Source organism: Thermobia domestica, chromosome 8 (genome assembly GCF_964235325.1).
Source record: "Thermobia domestica chromosome 8, izTheDome1.hap1.1, whole genome shotgun sequence".
NCBI lineage: Eukaryota > Metazoa > Arthropoda > Insecta > Zygentoma > Lepismatidae > Thermobia > Thermobia domestica.
This window is the reverse complement of record NC_137461.1, coordinates 272,133,287-272,156,377: the sequence shown is the minus strand read 5'-3', so window position 1 is coordinate 272,156,377 and position 23,091 is coordinate 272,133,287. Positions and strand designations below refer to the sequence as shown.

The 23,091-nt window shown below is 36.1% G+C and overlaps 2 protein-coding genes across 2 annotated transcripts in view; both read left to right on the top strand.

Annotated features, from left to right (window-relative positions):
- The window catches only part of LOC145693636 (uncharacterized), a 265,246-nt gene that overhangs the window by 148,425 nt on the left and 93,730 nt on the right, over positions 1 to 23,091 (top strand). The gene's annotated exons all lie outside the window — the stretch shown is intronic.
- On the top strand, positions 300 to 6,641 carry LOC145692577 (uncharacterized). The gene is made up of 3 exons (XM_081767888.1): positions 300 to 355; positions 5,422 to 5,638; positions 6,069 to 6,641. The coding sequence occupies exons 1-3, from the start codon at positions 300 to 302 to the stop codon at positions 6,639 to 6,641; spliced, it is 846 nt and encodes a 281-aa protein (XP_081624014.1).

Below are 23,091 nucleotides of genomic sequence, written 5' to 3'. Positions count from 1 at the left end.
TTTCAGTTCCATAACAGTGTTTTGCATTTTGTCCGACATCTTGAATCTGCCATTTTGAATTTTACACTTATGGTATCCAATTCATCGATAAAGACGTCGAGTATCTCTACACACGTAATTTCAGATCCATAGTTTTTTTTTTTTTTTTTTTTTTTTTTTTTTTTTTGTAATTTATGCAATGTTGAATCCGCCATTTTGCTTTATAAACATTTGATGTCAGATTCGTATTCAGCGTTTCACAATAAACTTACATGCTCATGTTCCAGGTTATTTGCTGCGTACTTTACAAGTATCATATTATGCATGCCCATGTAACAGACGAAGCTGCTGTGTTCATGGACACTTGCTCTCTGATGTGAGATTTCTGTAGTCTCTCTGTTGTTCTTAGACTTTCTAATTATGCTATGCATAAGTTACGAGGCCTTACAGACCGGATGTGTCTTCCAGTCCCTCTGCCAATAGACATCAGAATAAACACGGAAACAGAGCAAGATTTTTTTTTTTTTTTGTTATAGATTTATTGTTCTATGAATAACTAGCACCTACTCGCTTTAACTCCCATTCAAAATGGAAGTGCCAGAAATCCACGATTTCCGGTTGCATCGCTGGTGACCATAGAACATAAATTGAAATAGATATTAGTGAGTGGCTTTAATAATAATAATAAAAAAAAAAACATTAATTCAGTATCCCAATAGTACATTGGATCACCATCCTTACGTGTTTACTGACACCGAAGTTGATGGAAATCTGCTTCAATTTGTGGTTTAATTTTTGATCTCCATAGATAAGAAACGTTAATAGATATCGGAAAGTGGATTTTTTTTTCGAATATTAATCCAGAATCTAAAGAAAGGTTCTATGTTAGCTCTCATCTCTCTAGTAAAACCATCATGTTCATGAATTTTTCTCGGAGTACTTCGTTTCCTCCCACATTCCCATCCCATCAAGTCTTCCATCATGATTCAGTTGCCTTAACCATCGTCCCCCTTAGTTTAATGGACATAACTGTGGGACACTAAACAGAAATATTTCATTTCCTAGTAAAACCGGAAGTGGTTAAAAATTTTACCACCATTTCCGGTTGCAATATGTATTCACATAGAGCGAAAACGGTGATAGGAGGTAGATAACTTTATATATGGATTCAGTATCAATCAATGATTATAGTTGAACGAGTTCCGGATTCGACATTGATTTCTATGGTGTAAAAGACTAAGAATAGCCAGTATTGTTTCCGCTGTGGATTCAGCGTACGAGGAACAAGTTCCAGCTCCGATCTTATCACCTGTATTGGAACCGAAAGTGACAGATGATTCTTCCAATTTGAATATGGAACCTCCATAGTTTGGACGTTTACGGTAATTACAAAAAAAAAAAAAAAAAACGAACAAAAAACTCATTGTTATAAAAGTGGTATTAGCGCAAGATATTCAACCCACTGGCGTACTCATGGAAGGGTCTACCAAGTTCAGACTCCGTCCCAAAATTTCGAAACTCGACTAACATTTGTAGACTTTCTTAATAGAACTATCCTTATTTAATAGAGAAATTATCGATTTAGGCTAAACATTTGATTTTACGCCTGATGTGTACTCTTTTTTTATATATAAAAAATAATCTAGTTCTATTATTTTTTCTAAAAATGTAGTTGGCAGTAATGTGATAATTATTTATCACATTTTCGGATGTAAAATAAGATAGGTTTAATATCACAGACGTATTCATTCCCCCCACCCCACCCCAGCGGCATCTCGTTCGTCAGAAGAAATCGATTACTAAGAAACAATCGATTATAGTGTTGACGTGCATATCGATTGTTGGCAATTTCAGGTATGGAAATGAGTTCAGTATGTTATAGCTATATGTGCTGTGATGTGAGCAGTTGTATCAGCGTGTTTTTAAATAGTAAAACACCTTTTAGAACGTCTGAAATGTTAATACTGTGAATAGATATGATGACTTTTTTTTCGTCTCCTGGAGAAATAAGAAATTAGACATACGAGGTATCACATCTTCAACGACATTATGTTAAATTTGGGTTTTTCGAAGAACCACGTACGAAATGAAATGAAATCTTTCAGTTTAACGTCCCACGATCATGCCCTTTAGGCTAATGGAGACGAATGATTAAGGCAAGTAAATGGTGATGGTGGAATGAGAATGTTGGACGAAATGGAAGTACCCACAGAAAACTCCCGGATACGATGTTCTCCACAACAAATTTACTTGACCGGAGATCGAACGAGGAACCGCATGCACTAGAGCTAAGCGCTTTACCACTGAGCCACCGTGCTCCCAAAACCGCTTAGTAGCTTAGCTTATTGCGAACAACTTTTGCGGATGGGCTTGTATAAAAGGAAAATATTTATGAGAAAATGTATTGATCATGTCGCCAAAGGATGTAATACTGTGTGTGTTCTCATGTTTGTTACATATATACGTCCTTTCGTAGAAACTGGGTCATCTTGGTACGAAATTGAGGAAACTGACGTTAAAATCTATTCTTGTTGTATCTTATATCATGGTCGCCCCACATGCTTCTAGATATTTTGTGTTTGTGTGTGTGTGTGTGTGTGTGTGTCTAAGGCTGTGATCCATAACTTAAATTTCTGGTGAAACATTCCCTCCCAACATGGTCAAAGTATGTTATAAATTACTGCCCCAATGCAGCTGTGTCGAGAAAAATGGCCTCTCTTTTTTCCCTTTCTTTGTCCTTGTTCTACACGTTATTTCTGGTTACACAGAAACTTTTCTTTCTTTTGAAAAAAAAAAAATTCTTCTGTAGAGTGTCTTCTTTGTCTTAGGTCAGTTTTGTGCAATAGCAGAATAAATTCAAGGATTTACTTTTCTCTATTGGAAGATATCTAAGATTCATCTCCATTAGAATTCTAAATTATTTAGTTTCTCTTCTCTTTGCTTTTTTTCTGAAGCAGTTTCTGAGCTATAATTCTTATAGATAATTATGGGAAAATTAAGCCGAATTGGAATTATACTACTTAAATTTTAAACTTAAATTATATTATTTTTCAAGGTATATATCGATATCGTGTCGGAAGTATGGTGACATTTCGATACTTTCAACATTTAAGATATATTTGATGTGTTTATATTGTAATATTCCATGTGCTAGTGTTTATAAACAATCACACGTGTTCCCTATTTGTAAACAACAACCGCATGTATTTATGATGGAGTACTACACCTCATGTTGGATTACTACAACAATCAGCACCACCTACAAGTCACATGACGAGGTCACCCTCCTCTAGCTTGCCTGGAGCTCTAGGAGAAAGCCAACATAAAAGCCTCTAGTCTGTTGCGGGACTATAGACTTCTCTTCCACCTGGCTTAGCTTACCCGGATCTATCTTGGGATCCCAACATCAGTTGCTTAGTATGTTTCAGACTCTTAATCCCCTTACTATTTGCTTTGGAGTATTGAAGTTTCCTCACCATTCTGTTTAGCTTGCCTGGAGCGCTGTAGGAATCCTGTCTCAAGGATGTAAGGTCTTGGGCTATCTTTTCTCTACCTGTATTACAGAAAGTTATATATTTCTGTAGATATTGTTGTATTTTATTAGAAGGTTTTATAATTAAAACTGGCAGTGAGAGTCGATTCTGGACCCTGATTTTCTCAACTTAACTTTATCTATCCCTTCAAAAGGAAGAACTTTTACAATATTGTCGATATTTGTTATATTTTTATATATTTCTTAATTAATATATCGATATTTTCGAAATTTGATAGTTTGTTCATACAGATTTTTGATATCCAAATCTCAATATAGAACAGCTCAATCCCAAAGGTTATTGGCGTTAAGTTGGGGTCAAGAAGCACTTGTCCATCTCACTCTTGGCTGGAAAATTTATCTATAAAACTAAATAGAAGAAGAGGAGTCTTTAACTGTATATAGTATAAAAGAAGAAACCCTGACTGACTGATGAAAACCTATTCCAAACTGCTTAACATAGAAACCCAAAATTTGGACAGCGCTTAGAATTTGATTGATTTGATTTGATTTTGAGTTTAACGTCCCGTTCAGCAGCGAGGCTATATGAGACGTGTAGCTACTGACTAACATGGAATCCGAATCATATGAGCTCCCGCCGGGAATCCAACCCGGGATTCCCACCCCCGCTTAGAGTTTGTGACGCAAGGTACCGCTAAGGAAGGAAATTCAACAAAATTCATTTTCAAAATGTAAAATGAAATCTTTTACTTTAACGTCCTACTATTATGCCCTTTAGGCTAAGAGACACACATTATTAAAGCAAATGAATTATGATGGAAGAATTGATGGAAATGAGACTGTGGAAAGAAACGGAAGTATCCCCCAGAGGAAACCCATGAAGACGGTATTGTCCACCACGAGCTTTGATTGGCTGGAAATCGAACTAGAGATCCCACGCGTCACAGGTAGGTGCTCTTCTACTGAGCCACTGTACCTCCCAGGGGTAAAACTTAGAGGGAACGCGGGAGGACGCCGTCCCCTCTTCCAGAAGATGTATGTGGCGTCCCCCCACTTTCTAAAAATTACAATGGGTAAAGATAGACACGAGGGACGGCATGACGTCATGCGTTCCCCTACCTTTTTAGATCCATTTTTATCCCTGGTGCCTCCTTTATTAAGAATGGTATTTTGTATAGTTGTAATAATATAATCAGACTATTGTAGATATATTCACCGAAGAAAAGCTTACTGCTTAGAAAAATGTCTCATCAAAGAAGACTTCTGAACTTTAAATATAACGTTCTAATTTTTTCTTTCAAAATATCAATTAACGATGAAAAATGTTTTATATAAATATTTATTGATTGTAATTCTGGTACTACAAACAAGAATTATATTTCCAGTGAAGAAACTATCACTTTCATCATTGGAAAGATAAACATGCACTGAAAGTACTTACATTGGGCAAACGGTGTCTTCCCGTTGTGCCTACTTCCCGTTATGCCTACAGGCCCTCCAGCACTTTGTAGAAAATATTTTTAATGATCTTATCTGTAGGCAGAACGGTAATTCCCGTTGTGCCTACTTCCCGTTCTGCCTACTCTTTCGAGACGGGGAATTCTGTGCAGGGAGGGATCTTTTCTAGGGATTTTTTCTTTAGTAATTCTAATAGATTCTGTAAGAAGAATAACTATTCCTTTAAATTTCATCATATATTTTAAATGTTATCTTACTTGCTCTTCTCAGAAAAAATGACTAGGTATAGTTTTGTTATTAGCAGCGTTATTCACGTCTACTTTAGTAGAGATGTGTTTTTTTAATACTTACAGAGAAATGGAAAATTAATTGATTCAGTTACAAGAAAATAAACTTATTTCGGTCTAATATCAAGTCATTTCACAACAGGTAAATTTTAACGAAACTATTCATGTATTTTTTTTATTTATTTCATTTGTTTCTATCTTCAGAGAAGTGATTGCAAAGGAAGGGATACAGGAAGAGGTTGCAGCCGCTTTGCCAACATTTGAGGGAATTAAACATACCCTGTATAACTGTAGAAGCGCAGAAAGGCCTGAACTTCCCACAACAAGAAATTGTATTAGGTTAGAGGGCAGGTGGAGACAGACATTAACAGGAGAGGAATTTCTCTTAATTGATGATGGTGTTGATTCTGATCGATTATTGGTAACTGAATTTATTATTATTCAATTTTAATTACAATAACTTTCGTAAAGTACTTAATGTTAGCAGTGTTAAGTTTACAGACATTAATTAATATCATCTAGTTTGAATTTACTTAATGGGATCCTCAAAGTTTAGTTTTGGAGCCAGAGGTGTACTAATACAATTAACTGATTCAAATAAGGGATTTCAATTGTATTATATTCTGGGCACGAGCTTTAGATAACTTTAACATTCAAGTATGCATCCTTAAATTTTTAGCTAGAATTAAGTATGCTGGTCATCACACTTCAAGCTTGCAGCATGTCTGAAAATTCAATATTAAATATATATTTTGTTTGAATTTAATAAGTTTGTTAATATGTTAATTAGCTAATACACTAATAATTATCAATATATTAGGGGAGCTAAATATTAATATTATATTCTGCAGGTCTTTGGGACAACCGGAAATTTACGGAAGCTTTCAACCACAAAGACAGTTTGGATGGATGGTACTTTTAAAGCAGCTCCCCGTATATATCAGCAGCTGTACACCATACATGGGACATATTTGGGGCAGACTTTTCCGTTTCTATTTTGTTTATTGCCTTCTAAGAAAGAGGAAGACTATCGTAGGATGCTGCTTCTCATTAAAGATGCGGCTTCTGCAAATGGTCTTTCCTTTAATCCTACTACAGTGATTATAGACTTTGAAAGAGCGGTAATCAATGCCGTTACTGGTGTTTTTCCGGATGCAGCCATTCGTGGGTGTTTCTTCCATTACACCCAATGTTTATGGAGGAAAGTTCAGTCATTGGGGTTGTCCACTTTTTATGAAGAAGACAGAGAGGTCAGGAAGTGGATAAGACGTGCTGCTGCACTACCACTTGTGCCAGTGGAGCAAGTGGGTGACATGTTCCTGCATCTCCAGGAAAATGCCCCGGAAGTACAAAACGCAGAGAAGTTTCATGACTATTTAGTCGAAACATGGCTGGACGATGCAGACGCCATTTTCACAAAGTAAGTACGATATAGTAGTTACCTTATTTTCTACGCTATTTCACTATCTGTTTTGCGTTTGATTTTTTTTTTTTCAAATATATGTGGTTTTCGTTTGGGAAACGAAATCTACGTTAGCAGTGATTAGTATTTCATATTTTTCCATTAGTTTCGTTTGTCATTGTTGTATTGCCTATGTGTTCTACAATTGTGAGCTCAGAAGTGTCTGGATATGAAATGGTGCATAGTGTCTTTAATGGAGTGTGGTAAGCGTAATTATTATTCTCATTCCATAAAAAATCATTTCTGAGATCTGCATGCCAATACGAAATTTTAATCTGCTCATACCAGAGATCTGAAATTAACTCTATACTAGTGTAATGATTACAAAACTGAATACTTATAAATTTACCGTGTTACTAACAACAAATAACAGACGTTATCCTTAACGTTATCTACGACAGACGTTAACATGCAACTTCCAATCGTTGTTGAATGTCTATTGTCAAGCTTTGATTTGTTTTATGTAATTAATGTTTCTCTCTTTTCCAGAGATATATGGAACCAATATGATAATGTTGAGGGAAGAACAAATAATGTTGTAGAGGGCTGGCACTCTAAATTAAACAGAAAACTTACAAGAGAACATCCAAATATTTTTACATTTGTACAGCTGTTGCAGCAAGAACAGAGTGAGAATGAAGCTTGTATGCTGATGTTGGAGGTAGGAAAAAAGCCGAAGGAACCAAAGCTGAAATATAAGAGAATTGAACAAAAAATAAAATCATTGAAGGCACGTCTGGAATTACATGTAATAGACTTGGTGGCTTACACAGATGCAGTTGCATACTGTTTGCATTTAGAACAGTGATGGTGAGATGTTTTAAATATATTGGCTATATTAACGATATATGGTATTAACATTGACGATATGTAGTATTTACATTGACAATATAAGTATATGTAACATTGCATGTAGTATAGAATCGTGTTAGAAGACAAATTACCTGTTAAGGTAATGCCAAAGAAGGAGCAGTGATGTAAAAGACAAAGGCTCTTTTTTTTCAAAAGGGCCGCCTGATGCATCCTCTTGCATTGTTTGTTTAATGTATGGCCGAACATGTCTTGAGGATGTGAATTGTGGCACTTTTTAGTACTGCAAGCCTTAGTATGCTGGAGATAAACTACTGGAAAACCGATTAAAATTCGGTTGTGAAATGAATTGATATTAGCCCGAAGTAAGTCTGTTTCGTGTTCGTTTCAGATACAATGTCAAACGGGTTACTGGCAACTGAATCAATCAATTCGAGGAAAGAGATATGATGGAGACAAACACTCTTTTTAAAGGCCGCCTTATGCATCCTCTTGCGTTGTTTGTTTAATAGTTGGCCAGACATGTCTTGGGGATGTGAACTGTGGCATTTTTTAGTACTGCAAGTCTTAGCATGCTGGAGGTAAACTACTGGAAACCCAAATAAAATTTTGTTCTGAAATTGCTTGATATTAGATCTTTTTTTTTTTTTTTAATGTTTGTTTCACATACAATGTCTAACATTCTTGCAACTGAGTCAACCAATTTTCCATGTATGATGAAACTTGTAGAGGTGGTGGTTGTTTTTACAGAAGCTTTTAGAAATACTAAAGAAATATTCCCTACAAAAATTCCTCCCTGCACATAATTCCCCGTCTCGAAAGAGTAGGCACAACGGGAATTACCGTTCTGCCTAGAGATAAGATAATTAAAAATATTTTCTTTAAAGTGCTGGAGGGTCTGTAGGCAGAACGGGAAGTAGGCACAACGGGAATGAACCGGGCAAACGCCGAGGTATTTACTCTTTAAAATAAGTGCTTTACGTCATGTCTATAGATAGAAAGGAAACATTGTCTATTCAATAAGTGTGGCAACTCTGTTTTCTTTGTCATTAAAATTTGTGTTCCATGATGTGGTTGGCGGGAAATTGATCGTGCAAGGTCAGAACAGTGACAAATGATCAAAGGTTCGTTGGAACCAAGCCTTCAATTCCCTTGGGTCACCTCTTGACGAATTGCTGAAGGAAGAACGCATCCAAACTCAAATAACAGGGTTGACAGCTCCCATCTATATTTTCTCTCCCATTACTGTTTGTGGCTAACCTCTAGCCGTTATGTGTGAACCCATCTTCCTGAAGTGGGACGAATGTTTTCTAACCGAATATTCAGACAGAATGAAAATAAATTTGAAACTTCAAAATAAATAATATAAAAAACTTATGTTAATACTGTATGATAGATACCATACTGTATAAGTTTTACATAATTTTCTGAATATTTAACTTTATTCCTTGAAATGTTTGTGATCTGGATTATAATACACGTATAATTAAGTGTGTGTACATTCTCGACTTTCTATCGCTGAGCCTAGCCTAGCCTCGCCTCAACTATGCTACCAGGAGCACACTCAGATTTTTTTTTTTTTTTTTTTTTTTTTTTTTAGTGTGGGAGTTTAATAATAATTATTACTAAGTTTTCTGTCTTTCGGCACGTCCTGAGACTAATGAGATTTTTTTTTTTTTTAATTTAGATTTAAGCCTCCTAGAAATGTTTCTTCCACATTTTTCGATCTTCAGCTTCCTCTTTAAACTCCCAATATTTACTCCTGTTTCTCAATCATCGGTCAATTGTGTTTTTCTTCTTCGTATGCCTCGCTTTCCTTCCATCTTTCCTTCTATGGCAGTATGAAGAAGACAATTTCTTCACAAAATGTGTCCAATAGCTTAATAATACAAGACACTATATATGTGGTATCGAACGGGTGTTTTTCTACAACCGGAAAAAAAAAGATAAGTAATTTTTAAGTACTGACGCATACAACTGTGTGTCGAGTGACAAAGTATAGCGAAGGAAGTCCGGACTCGGTGGACTTCACGTAGGTACGCCCCTGCTCTAGTTCTTTTAAGGTGGGGACGGTGTCTCAATGTCCCTGGTTCGAGCTGAGGATCCCTGATTCGATCCCCGCCCAAGTAAGTTTGTGGTGAACAACTTTGTGTCCATGAGTTTTCTCGGGATTTTCCCGTTTCCTCCTACTTTTTCATTCCACCAATTCTTCCATCATCTTCATCCTTAATCATGGTGTCCCTTAGCCTAAAGGGCGTAATTTGCGGGACGTTAAACTGAAAGATTTCAATTCATTTCATTTTTTGTTCATTTATTAATAAAATAAATGAACTTGAGCATAGGCGTAACCAGAACTTTGTACAGGGTGGCCGTGGCCCAAGAGTAGGTATATACCCCTGCATTGATCAAGTATGACATTCTAGCTTATAGGTTTATTTGCTTTGGCTGTTCCGAGCTTGAGACGTAAGTAAAGAGACATTAAGAACAAATAATAAAGAAATTAAGTCTACCTGATGAATAACAATAAGAAATGATATAAAAAGCAATGAGATGAACAGTATGGGACTGTATACCTACTTTTGGCCTCCCTGTGTAGATGTGTACCAAGATAATTAAAACATAACTCTTCATAAGGATGTGCTGAAAGGTAATTAATGCACTCTCACTATAATATTCTCATGTGGTTATGCTATTGAATTTTAAGCGTATTAAAGATCAGATAAAGTGCTATTTCAATGAACTGAAGAATTAAGAGAACAAAATTTTAGTAAAGTATACCAGAGGAGGTACTTTTGTTTCAGATCCTGTCTTAGTTGCTTCACGTTTCAGATGAATGATTAATATATACAGATTTTGCCAAAAGTCACATTACCCTCTATGGATTTGATGAAGCGGAAATTAAATTAAGCTAAAGCAGTTGTATCCAAGCAATTCTTCCACTTAATCGCCTTACTCAGAAACTTATATTCTGATCAGGGCTGCACACGTTGAGATACTAGACCCGCTTTACGCTAACAATACTAAATATCCATACATGAAACACAACTCGTTGGTACTAATGAGTCTTTTCAATTCCAGAGATGCGACAACAACCAATCACATTATACCTAGGTAATTATCCCTTTCGTATCATAATAGCCTCTTATTTTAACCCCTCCAACAAAGGGTGGCATCTTTCTAAAGCAAAATATAGGGGCACTTCTTGCAGCTAATTGGGAGAGAAAGTACCAGGCGTCTTTTCTCATACAAATCTTTCTAGTGAAGCGGGAATTGTATTTAATTGATAAAAGGAAAGTGAGACAATGTATATCATATAGACCCGATACCCTAGGAACCCTATACGTAGTCCCACTCGAAGGTAGCCCCGGTTAAAGCTATTTTAGAAAAAAGTACTAGAGGAAATAAAACATACGTGTACGTATAAACAACGAAACGAAACACGATTCACACAGAAGGTGCTGGATATGTCCTTCCTAAACTATGAACACAAATGTGCACAATATTGCATGTTTCTGAAGGTGCCTGCCTAAATCTTGTGTCGGCTTATAACTCATCCAATGTACTTGGTTTGTTCATGTAGACACTGACTTTTTAAAAGATGATTGCATAGGAAAAGTTCAGGTGAAGTCAAATCTGATGAAACCACAAACCCAATAGGTTTCATGATGAGCATCTACTCTTCCACAAAATACTGATACCTCTTCACTACAATCAGGCTCACACCCAGAAATTATTGTTGGAAGGTGTCTAAGGTTTTGGGGGTGTACAATAATACTAGACATTATGTTTATATGGAATCGAACGTGTTTTACTCTATAGCCGAAAGAAAAAGATAAATAATTTTTAAGTATTGACACCTACACAATATGTTCTCACGAAAAATGATAAAATTAAGTTCTTTTTATGAGAAAAGAAATAGTACAGACCATGAGTAAGGTCAAATCTTTAGTCTATATTAAGTGTTTCAGTACTGTACAAATATATGTGCTAAGTCTGTAACACACACACACACACACACACACACATATATATATATATATATATATATATATATATATATATATATATATATATATATATATATAACAGACTATGATACGTATCTACCTGCCTACCTCTGTAGAGAGGTTTCCTTTTTTTATTTTGAAGACTATGCATAATTATATTTCGAAGTCCTGACAGAGCCTCGTCGGGCCACGAATCATTTTCTCTGGAAATGAGACGGCTGGTAATCTTGCTTGAGGGAACTACAAAAGCAAATAAATACAACTCATAACCTTTGGCAAGCATGTATATCAACTACAGTACAAATTCAACAACAGAATATCATTATGTTTATACAAACAAACAAGATGATAATTTATTTCAGTAGTCAACAGGATTGCAACAGACAGGAGTAGGGTAAACTGTTTGTATGTGTGTAAGTGCAGGGGGACAACAGAATTTCCTCTGCATCTACCAAAATTTAGTTTAATAATTACGAAATCTATAAGATAGATAATGTATTCTGGGGAAAAAGGATCGAATCTCCTTAGCACTCCGAACTAGGTCAATGACACTCCACACTGTTAATTATTATTATTTCTGATTTCTGTTGGTGACCTAACCCAGCGTTTTTCATTTTTTTGGGGAGGGGGGGTTCACCAAAGTACGTTCAAACTTTCACCACGCCTCTACATGTGATTATTTTTTCTAGATACAAAAAAAGGGAACACATAAACAATGCATTTTTCAAAATTATGGAACGACTATGAGACAAATCTCAGAAACAAACTACGTAAGACATTTGAGTAGAAACATATTAACATAAAAAAAACTTATGACTCTTCAGCAGGAATATGAGAAAGAAATATTACCGTCGGAAATATAAGAAGACATCAAACTTAAAACTAGTGAGATATTTGTCCCTGCCGATTTTTGCAAAGCATATCGCATGCGTGGACGAACTCTTGACACACACACTCCCATGTCCAGTGTTTCATTCCAAACAAAAGTGAACCGCGTTAAAAACAAACTTACCAGCTTTAAACTTGGAAGACAAGTGTGAAATCAAGTCGATTTTCAATATATTTGTTTATTTTCTTATAAAGATAATTTCTTTACGACATTAAAAATCTCGCGACACACCTAACATATTCGCGACACAACAATGTGTCGCGGCACAGAGTGGTTGAGAAATTCTGACCTAACCTACGCCAAGTAAATCAACTTGCTACGCTATGGACTTTTTGTCAGAGTGCATGTAAGTGGAAAAAGTTTGTATTCATTACGACAGAGTTAGAATTCTTTAAAAGAGATGCTTGACTTGAGTTTGTCTTCATTGTCCTATAATATCGAGGAAGCTTACAGTTTACTTTTCTCACTAAATGATTTAATAAATAAGGGACGTTTCGCATTCCCTAACGTGACCTAATGTTCCTAAAATTCATTTTGCTGATGTAAGAATGATACAATCCCGGAAGAGAATTTGGGCACTTCAATTGACTTTAATGATCCTCTTAATGTAATGTTAAGTCAATAAATAAATAAAGCAACCATTGTTTACATCTGAAGTAACTTGAGGTACGAAGAAATTAGTGTCGCCTTCTTCTTGACATTCAATTCTATTCACATATTGGTAAACATGCGATTCAGTAAGTTCATACTCTGTCATATTAACACTCATATACAGGGTGGACCATTAATCTTGAAATGCCCTTGCCACCTCTAAATTAATAGACAAGAAACGCTGAAATCAAGGCAAATTTTAACAAAGGGACATTGTTCGACATATTCTGCAATACAACCTGTTTAACAGTGTTGCCAACCGAATTTATATTCAAATAGCAGTACGTCAGATTATTACATATTTCAAATTTACAGATTGGACTAAGATTTACAGTATCACACTTATTATTCAGTACTACCAATTAAGACGATACAGTATCACATTTAAAAAACTAACTAACTTTGTAGGCTTCTACAACAGTAATATCTAAGATTAGAATTTCTAGGTTGACACTTTTTCCTTTTAGAGTAAAACAGGGCTCTCCGAAAGAATCCAGCTGTATGGTATTTCCAGTTGAAAATATAAATAATTTCGCAGTATCTTTTTTTTTTTTTATGTTGAGGTCTTTATGACCTTAACTCGCCTTTAACCGTCTTTTTTCTTTTATTGCTACTTTTTAAAATTTTATTTTAAATTTTATACTCATCATGGGTTAAGTATATTCTTTGCTTGCGTAAATTGTGACAAGATCAAGTAGATTGTGTTTTCTCTTGATCCATAAGACGCAGCTGCAATTTCCAAATACACAGCCAGCTTCTTCAATTTCAACATTTCGCATGTGATTTCTTCAACCAGAAAAGATTCTAGACAAAACTGTTTGGTTACAAATACAGTAGCGGCTACCATTAAAAACTTGCAAAAACATCTAAGTCCATTTAGCTCGTCACGTATGAGGGATGACGTCCCTCTGCAACCATACTATCAGAGGAAAGGGAAGGAAGGAAGTGGCCTGGGACCTATAAGTTAGGTACAGCCAACCACAAAAGTAATGCCCCCCTAAACTCTCTAATTCCATTACTTGGGGTCGAGGTCATTTGCGGTTGTGAGAACGCCTAGACAGATGCAACCCAACTTACATGTAACTTTTCTCGTTACTGACAGCAGTTGGTAGCACTGAGTCAAGTCTGTATGGAAGTAAAATTGTGAATAGATGACGCACGAAACATTTCTCCATTCTGGGATCAATCTCTCTGGTTCAGAGCGTGTTGTCCAATGAACATCATGCATATGTTAATCTCAATATTGCTGTGTATCTAATGTATTTTTTCATTATATACTGTATATTCAAAGAAATAAAAACACTGATCAAATATGAATCAGAAAATGCTTGAAAGTAGATGAAAATATCAAATCTAGACAACTACTGGAAATAACTTTGTAAATGATTGCCTCCATTGAAAGACCTTCCCCAATTCTCCTCTTACTTGAGATTTCCTTGTTTTACTCGAAAAGAAGTTATATACACGTTGCTCAATGAAGAAAGTATCACAAAATGTTCTTCAAGTTGAGCCTACGTCATCAGCAAAGCCGTTTCCCAATTCTCCTCATTTCAACATATTTTTCTTTCTAGGGAAGACAAGATCTTGCTTATCACACTGAGTATGCATTGAAATTGAAATTGAAACAAGAAAACTTGAAAAAGTTTCAGCCTGGCCGGGACTTGACTTTTGTTGAGTTGAGTTGAGTTGAGTTGATTTTGAGTTTAACGTCCCTTTCAGCAGCGAGGCTATATGAAAATAGATCTACCCCATGCCATAAATGTCGCCAACACCTAGTGGCCCACTTCCGAGTAAACGCCGATCGTCAATATAGACACGAGTGTCGCTAGAGATTATTGACGCTAGTGTCCCACTGCTGGCAGGGTTTTGTCGAGTCGAAACAGGTATCTCGCGTCGGGGTGTTGAAGTTACCACCGCGTCCCATCGAGGACTTCGTTTTGGTCCGCGCTCCTTCGATTCGTCGCGGAGAATCGCGAAGGGACCAACACGAACTGTTGCCAGTCATGTGCATGCGGTTTTTATTATATATTATTTTTTCTGACGAATTGCTCCTAAATTGAGCTTCTGGGGACAAGAATAACCTCTGCCTTAACATCCTGAAGTGAAAAATCGCGAGTGCAATAATTGTATTAATTAGATGGCAACTGTCGTCAATCATTAGAAAGTGAGTATGCGAGAATTATGAAATAAAGTAAATAGACACGCGTAATTTTGTTACAAGATTACATGGCGAACGCATTTTATCTTATTCCAAACAATTATCGTCTCATGTATGCGGTTAAAAGAGCACTCTGATAGACCAAATTAAAACGATCTCAACGATTTATCCATTTACAAGCGACGTCTCCTTCATCGTCTCCGTGGCGAAGTCGGAAGAACACCCGCCCAGTAGTCATAAGGTTGGTGTTCGAGCCTCCTCCGGGATACTTTTCTGGTATTTTTTAGTGTTTTTTAGACTCACCTTAATGTAATCAAATCAGATATATAGGCGACTTAACATATTTTGGGGGAGTAATTTTGTGGTTCATTGGCGTTTTGTCGCGTCAGAAGATGCTGTCCACAATGCAGCGAGCAGAGAGGGTCGGTGGTTAAGAGTGCGTCATAGTGAGTGGTGGGTCACGGTGGGTGGTGCGTCGCAGTGGGTCACGGTGGATGATGGGTCGCAGTGGGTCACATGCTGACCAACTCCATCTCTGGATTCGACACCACATAGAAAATGGAAGACCAAAATTGCATGTTCACCATATTTTATTATTTTACTTCAGATAAAGGAAGAACGCGCGAATAGTGTTTGTGATTTTTACTGTCCTTCATGTTTCTGTGTTTTTGTCCCTCTTCTTAAAGAGTTAGTGGATAAACTGTGAAAGTGAGTAAAACGCGTAAAAATAGGAAACAAGGTACTGAGGAAGGTTCGTTAAATTAATTAACTTAAAAAAATAATCCAGTGCCCTGAAACACCAGATTCCCAATAAATATAAGTATCTGTCCAATGCCGTACCGTGAAAAATCAGGGCCCGAGGCGAGAGCATATAGCAGTGCCTCCATATATATGAGTGTCAATTTAAAGTTGACTTCTCTGGACTATTCTTTCTGCATTATACTTTACTATTTTATCATGACTGAAATCAGAAAGATTCAGCATTATTACACTGGAATCGTAAAAGTATGTAATTACTGAATTCACTAATTACCACTACGGGATTTAAACCCAAGTAGCTACAGTGAGAGTTTCCTGCTTTCACAATTTTTTTTTTTTTCAAGAAATCACCCCAACCGGAGTATTGTATGCCACTGGCACCTGATGTGCTTTCGACGTATTCCATACACTACAGGAACACGAACACAGATATACTGAGGTCAATTAAAATTCCGACCTTGCTCTTCAGAGGAATTCGAACCCCTAGTGGATTGCGCCTCACGATCAGCAGCCTCATAATCTTGTGGACTCAATTTGCCACAAACTCCTTATATGAATATAAGAAAATAAACTAGTAGTTATGGAACATAAACATAGAACTGTCTATTTCTTCACGTGTTGATACAACTTAAGGAATGTGAAAATAATTTCTGGCGTCTTTTCTTCTTTGAAAATTAGAAGTTATATTAAAGACGAAATGTAATGTAAATCGGAACCATACCTGCAACTGATGACCAGCACCGTAACTTAGATTCTTTTCTGGAGGGGGGTCTTTGACGTGGGAGACCCGGGTTCAATTCCCAGCGGGAGCTCATGTAGTTAGGATTCCACGTTAATCGGTAGGTCCACGTCTCATATACTCGCTGCCGAACGGGACTTTAAACTCAAAATCAACTCAACTCTGTTCTGGGGGCAAGCATTAATAAGCTTATTAGGGCCCCTAGAAAAAGTTGATTTCTTATTATTGGGCCCCATCTCTTCAACTTTCTCTTAATCTTTATGAATTTCTGTTCGGTAGACCCGGGTTCGAATCCCGGCGAGGCTGAAAATTTTTCAAGTGTTCCTGTTTCAATTTCAATTTCAATGCATACTCAGTGTGATAAGCAAGATCTTGTCTTCCCTAGAAAGAAAAAAGATGTTGAAATGAGGAGAATTGGGGAAGGTCTTTCAAGGGAGGCAATCATTTACAAAGTTATTTCCAGTAGTTGTCTAGATTTGATATTTTCATCTACTTTCAAGCATTTTCTGATTCATATTTGATCAGTGTTTTTATTTCTTTGAATATACAGTATATAATGAAAAAATACATTAGATACACAGCAATATTGAGATTAACATATGCATGATGTTCATTGGACAACACGCTCTGAACCAGAGAGATTGATCCCGGAATGGAGAAATGTTTCGTGCGTCATCTATTCACAATTTTACTTCCATACAGACTTGACTCAGTGCTACCAACTGCTGTCAGTAACGAGAAAAGTTACATGTAAGTTGGGTTGCATCTTTCTAGGCGTTCTCACAACCGCAAATGACCTCGACCCCAAGTAATGGAATTAGAGAGTTTAGGGGGAAATTACTTTTGTGGCTGGCTGTACCACCCCGGCATTTGCCTGGTGTGAATGGGGAAAACGTCATTCAGGATGGCTGGCCTTAAAACGCTTTTTCGATCGAGTGCCTCTACCGGGAATTCTTAGAAAAGGAAGAATGAGCAATCTACATATATGAGATAACAATTACATTGTTTTCACCGCAGAGAATCTGGAGTTAATCTAATAAAGAATCCGAATGTTGTCGAATTTGGAAAACCTATTGCGTTACCATTGTAAGTGAATTCGAAGTTTGTCTTACAGGTTTCTGTGGTAGCGGAAATAAATTTTAGTATCTCCATAAATGTTTTATCTCTCAATACAAAGTCACTTAGTTTTATGTTTTTCGTTCCTTTATGTTCTGTCCAGTATTATAGACATATACATCGTTTGTATTTAGTTCAATTAGATTCAAGTTGATTTTAGTTATATAAAAGGAAAATTACCAAAATTAGTTAAGGGAAATATCACCTCTTTTGCCCTGTTTACACTTCATTTTAATATTTTTCCCCTTTCTTGTTTCCTATGAAAACTGCCCTTAAAAATTATAACCCTGGTAACAACACCGTTTATACAGGGTGGGGCAAATAAAAGTAGCCCGGAGAACAGAGTTCCAGAGTACAAAGAAACACAGCAAAAGAAAAGAAATAGTTCGCTAACCTGCTTACAGCAGATGTTGAAAATGACCATCATTCATCTCTTGAATGACCACATGAATGAAAATGATCGCAATCTCAGGTGTTCGGACATGTTTCGGAAGTTTTTTTTTTTTTTTTTTTTTTTTTGCCTCGTTCAAAACAGAGCCTGTCTGATGCCATTTTCTGACTAATTGCACTCTTTACTGGCACTTTGATATCATGAAATTCATGAGCAAACGACTGACTACCCTCTTTTCACGAATTTGTTCTCATGTAACTTTCCACAACGAACACCCTCTGCTCCACTGTGAGTACCATCTTCACCTATGCACTGCTCAACTCACACTGACACAGCCTACACTAAGATCTGAACGGGTGGTGTGTGTACTCGTGGTGTGCGCGTCACGAGGCGTGGTTCCATGCATGCATTCACCTCAATCGTATCCACTCGTCCGGCCACTTTTATTTGCCCCACCCTGTGTTAGGATGAGGGATTAGATTTATGGACTGTCGGCAACTATGGCCATGTTAGCCCGTCACATATAACGTCCCTCGGCAATCACATTGCCCAGAGAGTTGGGGAGGAAATAACCGGTTTGAGATTACCCTGATATAAATAAGGAAAACCCAGCTAAATGTCACTCAGGAGCTGGCCTGAAAAAGCTGTTACACTTTTTCGACCGAATTCTCCCGCCGGAAATCGAACCTTGGACTGCTTGCACTAAAGGCGAGAGAGTTAGCGACTACGCTACACGAGACGACTGGTAACAACACGAATGAGACGAAAAGATCAATGCACAACAAAAGTGCCTAACAGTGTAAGAAATAATTTCTTAAATTTGAGAAAAAGTTTCTTATCTGTGTACCGAGACAATATTTTCTTAGAAATGAGATTTAGCAATTCTCATTCATTGAAAAAGCAACATTATATTTTCTCATTCCGCTTCATACAACCTCTTCTACTTTTCTTCATTTCTCAATAATGAGAATTTCAAACTCTTTATTTCTAAGAAAAGATTTTCTTGGTGCACAGATAAGAAACAGTTTCTTAGATTTAAGAAAGTATTTTTAACAGTAGTGTAGGGTCGAATACTATGACCATGGTGTGACATTATTTCGAAAAGCCAGAAACACTTTTATTTATTTATTTATTTATTTATTTATTTGTAAAAGGCATACAAGATTACAATCCTACAATAACCTTATTAACATAATATTTCATACGATACCATTATTCTAAAATAAAGGCACTGTTGGCACGTTTTACAGTGATGGAAATTGTACGGTAATTACTGTATTCTAACACTTTATTTATTTGTTTGTTTATTTATTTGTGAAAGTCATACAGGATTACAATCCTACAATAGCCTTACTAACATAATATTTTAATACGATACCATTATTCTAAAATAAAGGCACTGTTGGAAGGGATTCAAAATTTTATAAGGCTTTTTTTTAAAAAATGCTTAGATAAACACTACATATATCTAATCGCATAAATGGTTTTCAATAGTGTAAAGAACATAATATACTATTCACAGGAATTTGATATATCAAACTATTACGGAGATATGAGACAAATACTGATAAAATAAGCAACACTGTTTAATTTGAGGACTTGTAATTTCAGACTACCAAAAATTATTGCTCAGGTACTTTATAGATGCAAAGAAAAGCAACAATTGTTTTTTAAAAAATTCAAACAAGTGTGTCAGTTTAAGGAGTATGACAATCTCTTCCATTATTTTCCATATGCCAGGAACGGTTTGAGATATAAAATTACTATTGTAAACAATCTTACGATCTTTACGTTAGTTGAAAACCTTGCACGTGGTTGTATTTGATATTTGTCTAAGCATGTTTCGAAATAGATCCTTTTAGAAAAAAAATCAATTTCGTATATCTTTTGTTCCTATTTGTTCGAAATCCGTCATAAAACGATCATAATATTTACCATTAAGATACTTTGGACGTGCATTGCTCCATCTGTCTCACTTGCGTTATCACCAGGTTTACGATTTGTAGAGGCAGTTTTCATAGCAGAAAAAGGAGGGAAAAGTGTTAAATATATGGCGAAAAAGGGACATAAAAGGTGTTATTTCCCTCAACTACTTTTGACTACTCTTTTCTTTGTAATCGAAAGCAAGTTCATAGATACTACGTATATTTCTAGAGTATAGCTCTCTCTCTCTCTCTCTCTCTCTAGCTATATATATATGTAAAGGGTGTTTCAAAACAACATCGACAATGTTTGGGAGGTGATTCCTGACACCAAGATCAGACAAAAAGTATAGACCAACCTGGGTGCTGGAATCCGTCATTTCCGAGTTATAGGCTGTCGAAAACATGAAAAATGAACTTTCAAGCTCCGTAGCTCCAATACTACGGGACCCACCGTAGTCGCATGAAGACTTCACTTAGGAACTAGTATGTGTCCTGTCCAAATATCCATATTTCACAATCCTGTGGTACTTTCTCAAAAATTTTTAAAGAGGTAGTTGGCGAGTACTTCAAATTATATGCTCGTAGCCAAACTCTCCGAGAAAAGGGAAGGAAGGAAGTGACCTGTATGTTCGGTACCATCCCAGCATTTGCCTGGTGTGAATGAGGAATACCTTATCCAGGAGGGCTGGCTTGAAAAAACCTTTTACACTTTTCCGACCAAGTGGCCCCATCGGTAAACGAACACGCTAAAGTCCAAAGCAATAAAAGGATTCCTTCTTGGGCCGTGAGTATTGTTTGCTACAAGACAAGTGGTAAGGCTTCTTGTCTCAGAAAGGTGTCTACAACTGTTGTCTCATCTCGAAATGTGTATCTGTTTGTATGTATTAGAAGAGCTCAGCCTCGTCCCGAAAATTGTATCTCATATCGTTTCGTGGCTAACCCTAACCATGAGGAGAATAGCCTTATCTCGTAGAAATAAAAGCTGCCTTCACTTTGTAGCTGAAGTAAATATCGTTTGTAGTAGTTCTAAAAATGATTGCTACATACAGTATTCATATAGTTCATACAAAAAGCCTTCTTTTATAGAAACAGTAAACATTTTGTTAACTTTTTTCCTTTCATGCTTTATATAATTACCGTGTAAATAATGCTTTCGTGTCATGTTTGTGCATGAAGATCCAAAAACTAAGTAAAACTATGATTGTAGTAGCTGATGCCTGTATTTGTAGTTCAAAAGCAATTTTTCAAACTTAATTAAACATTACTTTATACCATATTACACAAACATTGTACCTAAAAAGGATATGCTGTGAAATTTAATAAGAAAGAGGAAAAAAATAGCATACGTCTCCATTTTGAATAGAGATGCTTTTGTTTTTATTCTTCCCTTGTTATTTATCAACAAAGTTATAATATGAAACTTGTATTTGCCATGGTTGCTTTGTGATATCTCGGTATACCACTCTTCTTCTCTTTTTTAATGTATGTATGTTTCTGATGCTACATTTTCTTTTTTATTATTATTATTATTAAACGTAGATTTGCTGGAATATATGTTGCAAAACTTTTCAACCCTACTCCTGCCTTTGTTTCACCAAAAAGTTTTAAATTTAAAAATGTACTTTAACTTTGCTGACTCCAGTTTATTTTAAAGAAAAAAAAATATTCCATTCTTTTAATTAATAACATTCGTCTAACTTTGGCTGTGATTTTGCTTTTGCCTTGTTTTAATTTTGTTGCAACTAAAAATAAACAAAATAACGTCTTCTCTCTCTCTTTTCTGAAACAAAGGCTTTTGCAAATTAACAGTACTTTTGTCTGAATGAATATGTTATTAATAAAATGTATTATTAGTAAAATTAATAATACTTTGTTGATTCTGTATTATTGCTATTGCTATGTAATTCCTAGAGTGCGTAATTTAGAGCAGCGTTTCTCAACCGCTGTGTCGCAACACACTGGTGTGTCGCGAGATTTTAAGTTTGATGTCTTGTTATACCTAGGTAGTATTTCTGATAGTAATATTTCTTTCTCATATTCCTGCTTAAGAATCATGTTCCTTTTATGTTATTCAAGAGTCTTGTGAGATTTGTATCTCATAGTCGTTCCATAATAAAATAAATGTAATGTAGTATTTTTATGTTTGCTATTTTGCATCTAAAAAAAGCCATATGCAGTGGTGTCGCGAAAATTTGAAACGTACTTTGGTGTGCCCCCCCCCCCAAAAAAAAGTGATTGAGAAACGCTGGTCTAAAGGTTAGCTTTCTTGCTTTCAAATCGAAATATTATGGTACCGTATTCCAACTTCGCGTTGATCTTCTTTACTGATTTCCACGAGGTTTCTCTTCAGTTGTTCCAGGAGAATGTTGGACAGTACCTTTATACAGTGTTTCCTAACTTTGTTTCACCGATGACACATTTAAGTGAATACTTCCTCCTCATCATGACACATTTATTCGATTTTTAAAATTAATTCTTCAGTATTTTGGCATATAACAAAAAAAATAAAAGATAAGAGGAATACCAACCGATAGATTAATTCAGCTGAACAAAATTACAGGGCGAGTATTTTCCTCATGCGCTGTTTTCGAGAAAATGAAGAAAATGATATTTTATAAACCTAAAATTTGATGATACTGTTTTCTGTAAAGCTTTCCATTGACACTAGAAAGATTGCAATATACAGTATAGAGAAAAAATGAAAACGAAATCTTCCAGTTTAACGTCCCACGATTATGTTGTTTCGGCTATAAAGAAGAGAGGATTAAGGCAAGTGAATTACGATGGAGGAACTTGTGGAATAGAAATGTCGCAAGAAGCGAAGGAACCCAGAGAAAACCACGTATACGATATTTTCGATCAAAAACTACTTAGCCGGGGATCGAACTAGAGACCTCACATTCCAGAAAACCAGAAGTACCACCGTCCTCCCTGTTGGTTCTCGAGTTATTCATATTTATATTAAAT

Coding starts and splice junctions, on each gene's coding strand:
- LOC145692577 (XM_081767888.1), top strand. CDS start 300: ATGCATGCCCATGTAACAGACGAAGCTGCTGTGTTCATGGACACTTGC. Junction 356..5,421: donor ATGGACACTTGCTCTCTGAT/GTGAGATTTCTG, acceptor TTCTATCTTCAG/AGAAGTGATTGCAAAGGAAG. Junction 5,639..6,068: donor TTGATTCTGATCGATTATTG/GTAACTGAATTT, acceptor TATATTCTGCAG/GTCTTTGGGACAACCGGAAA.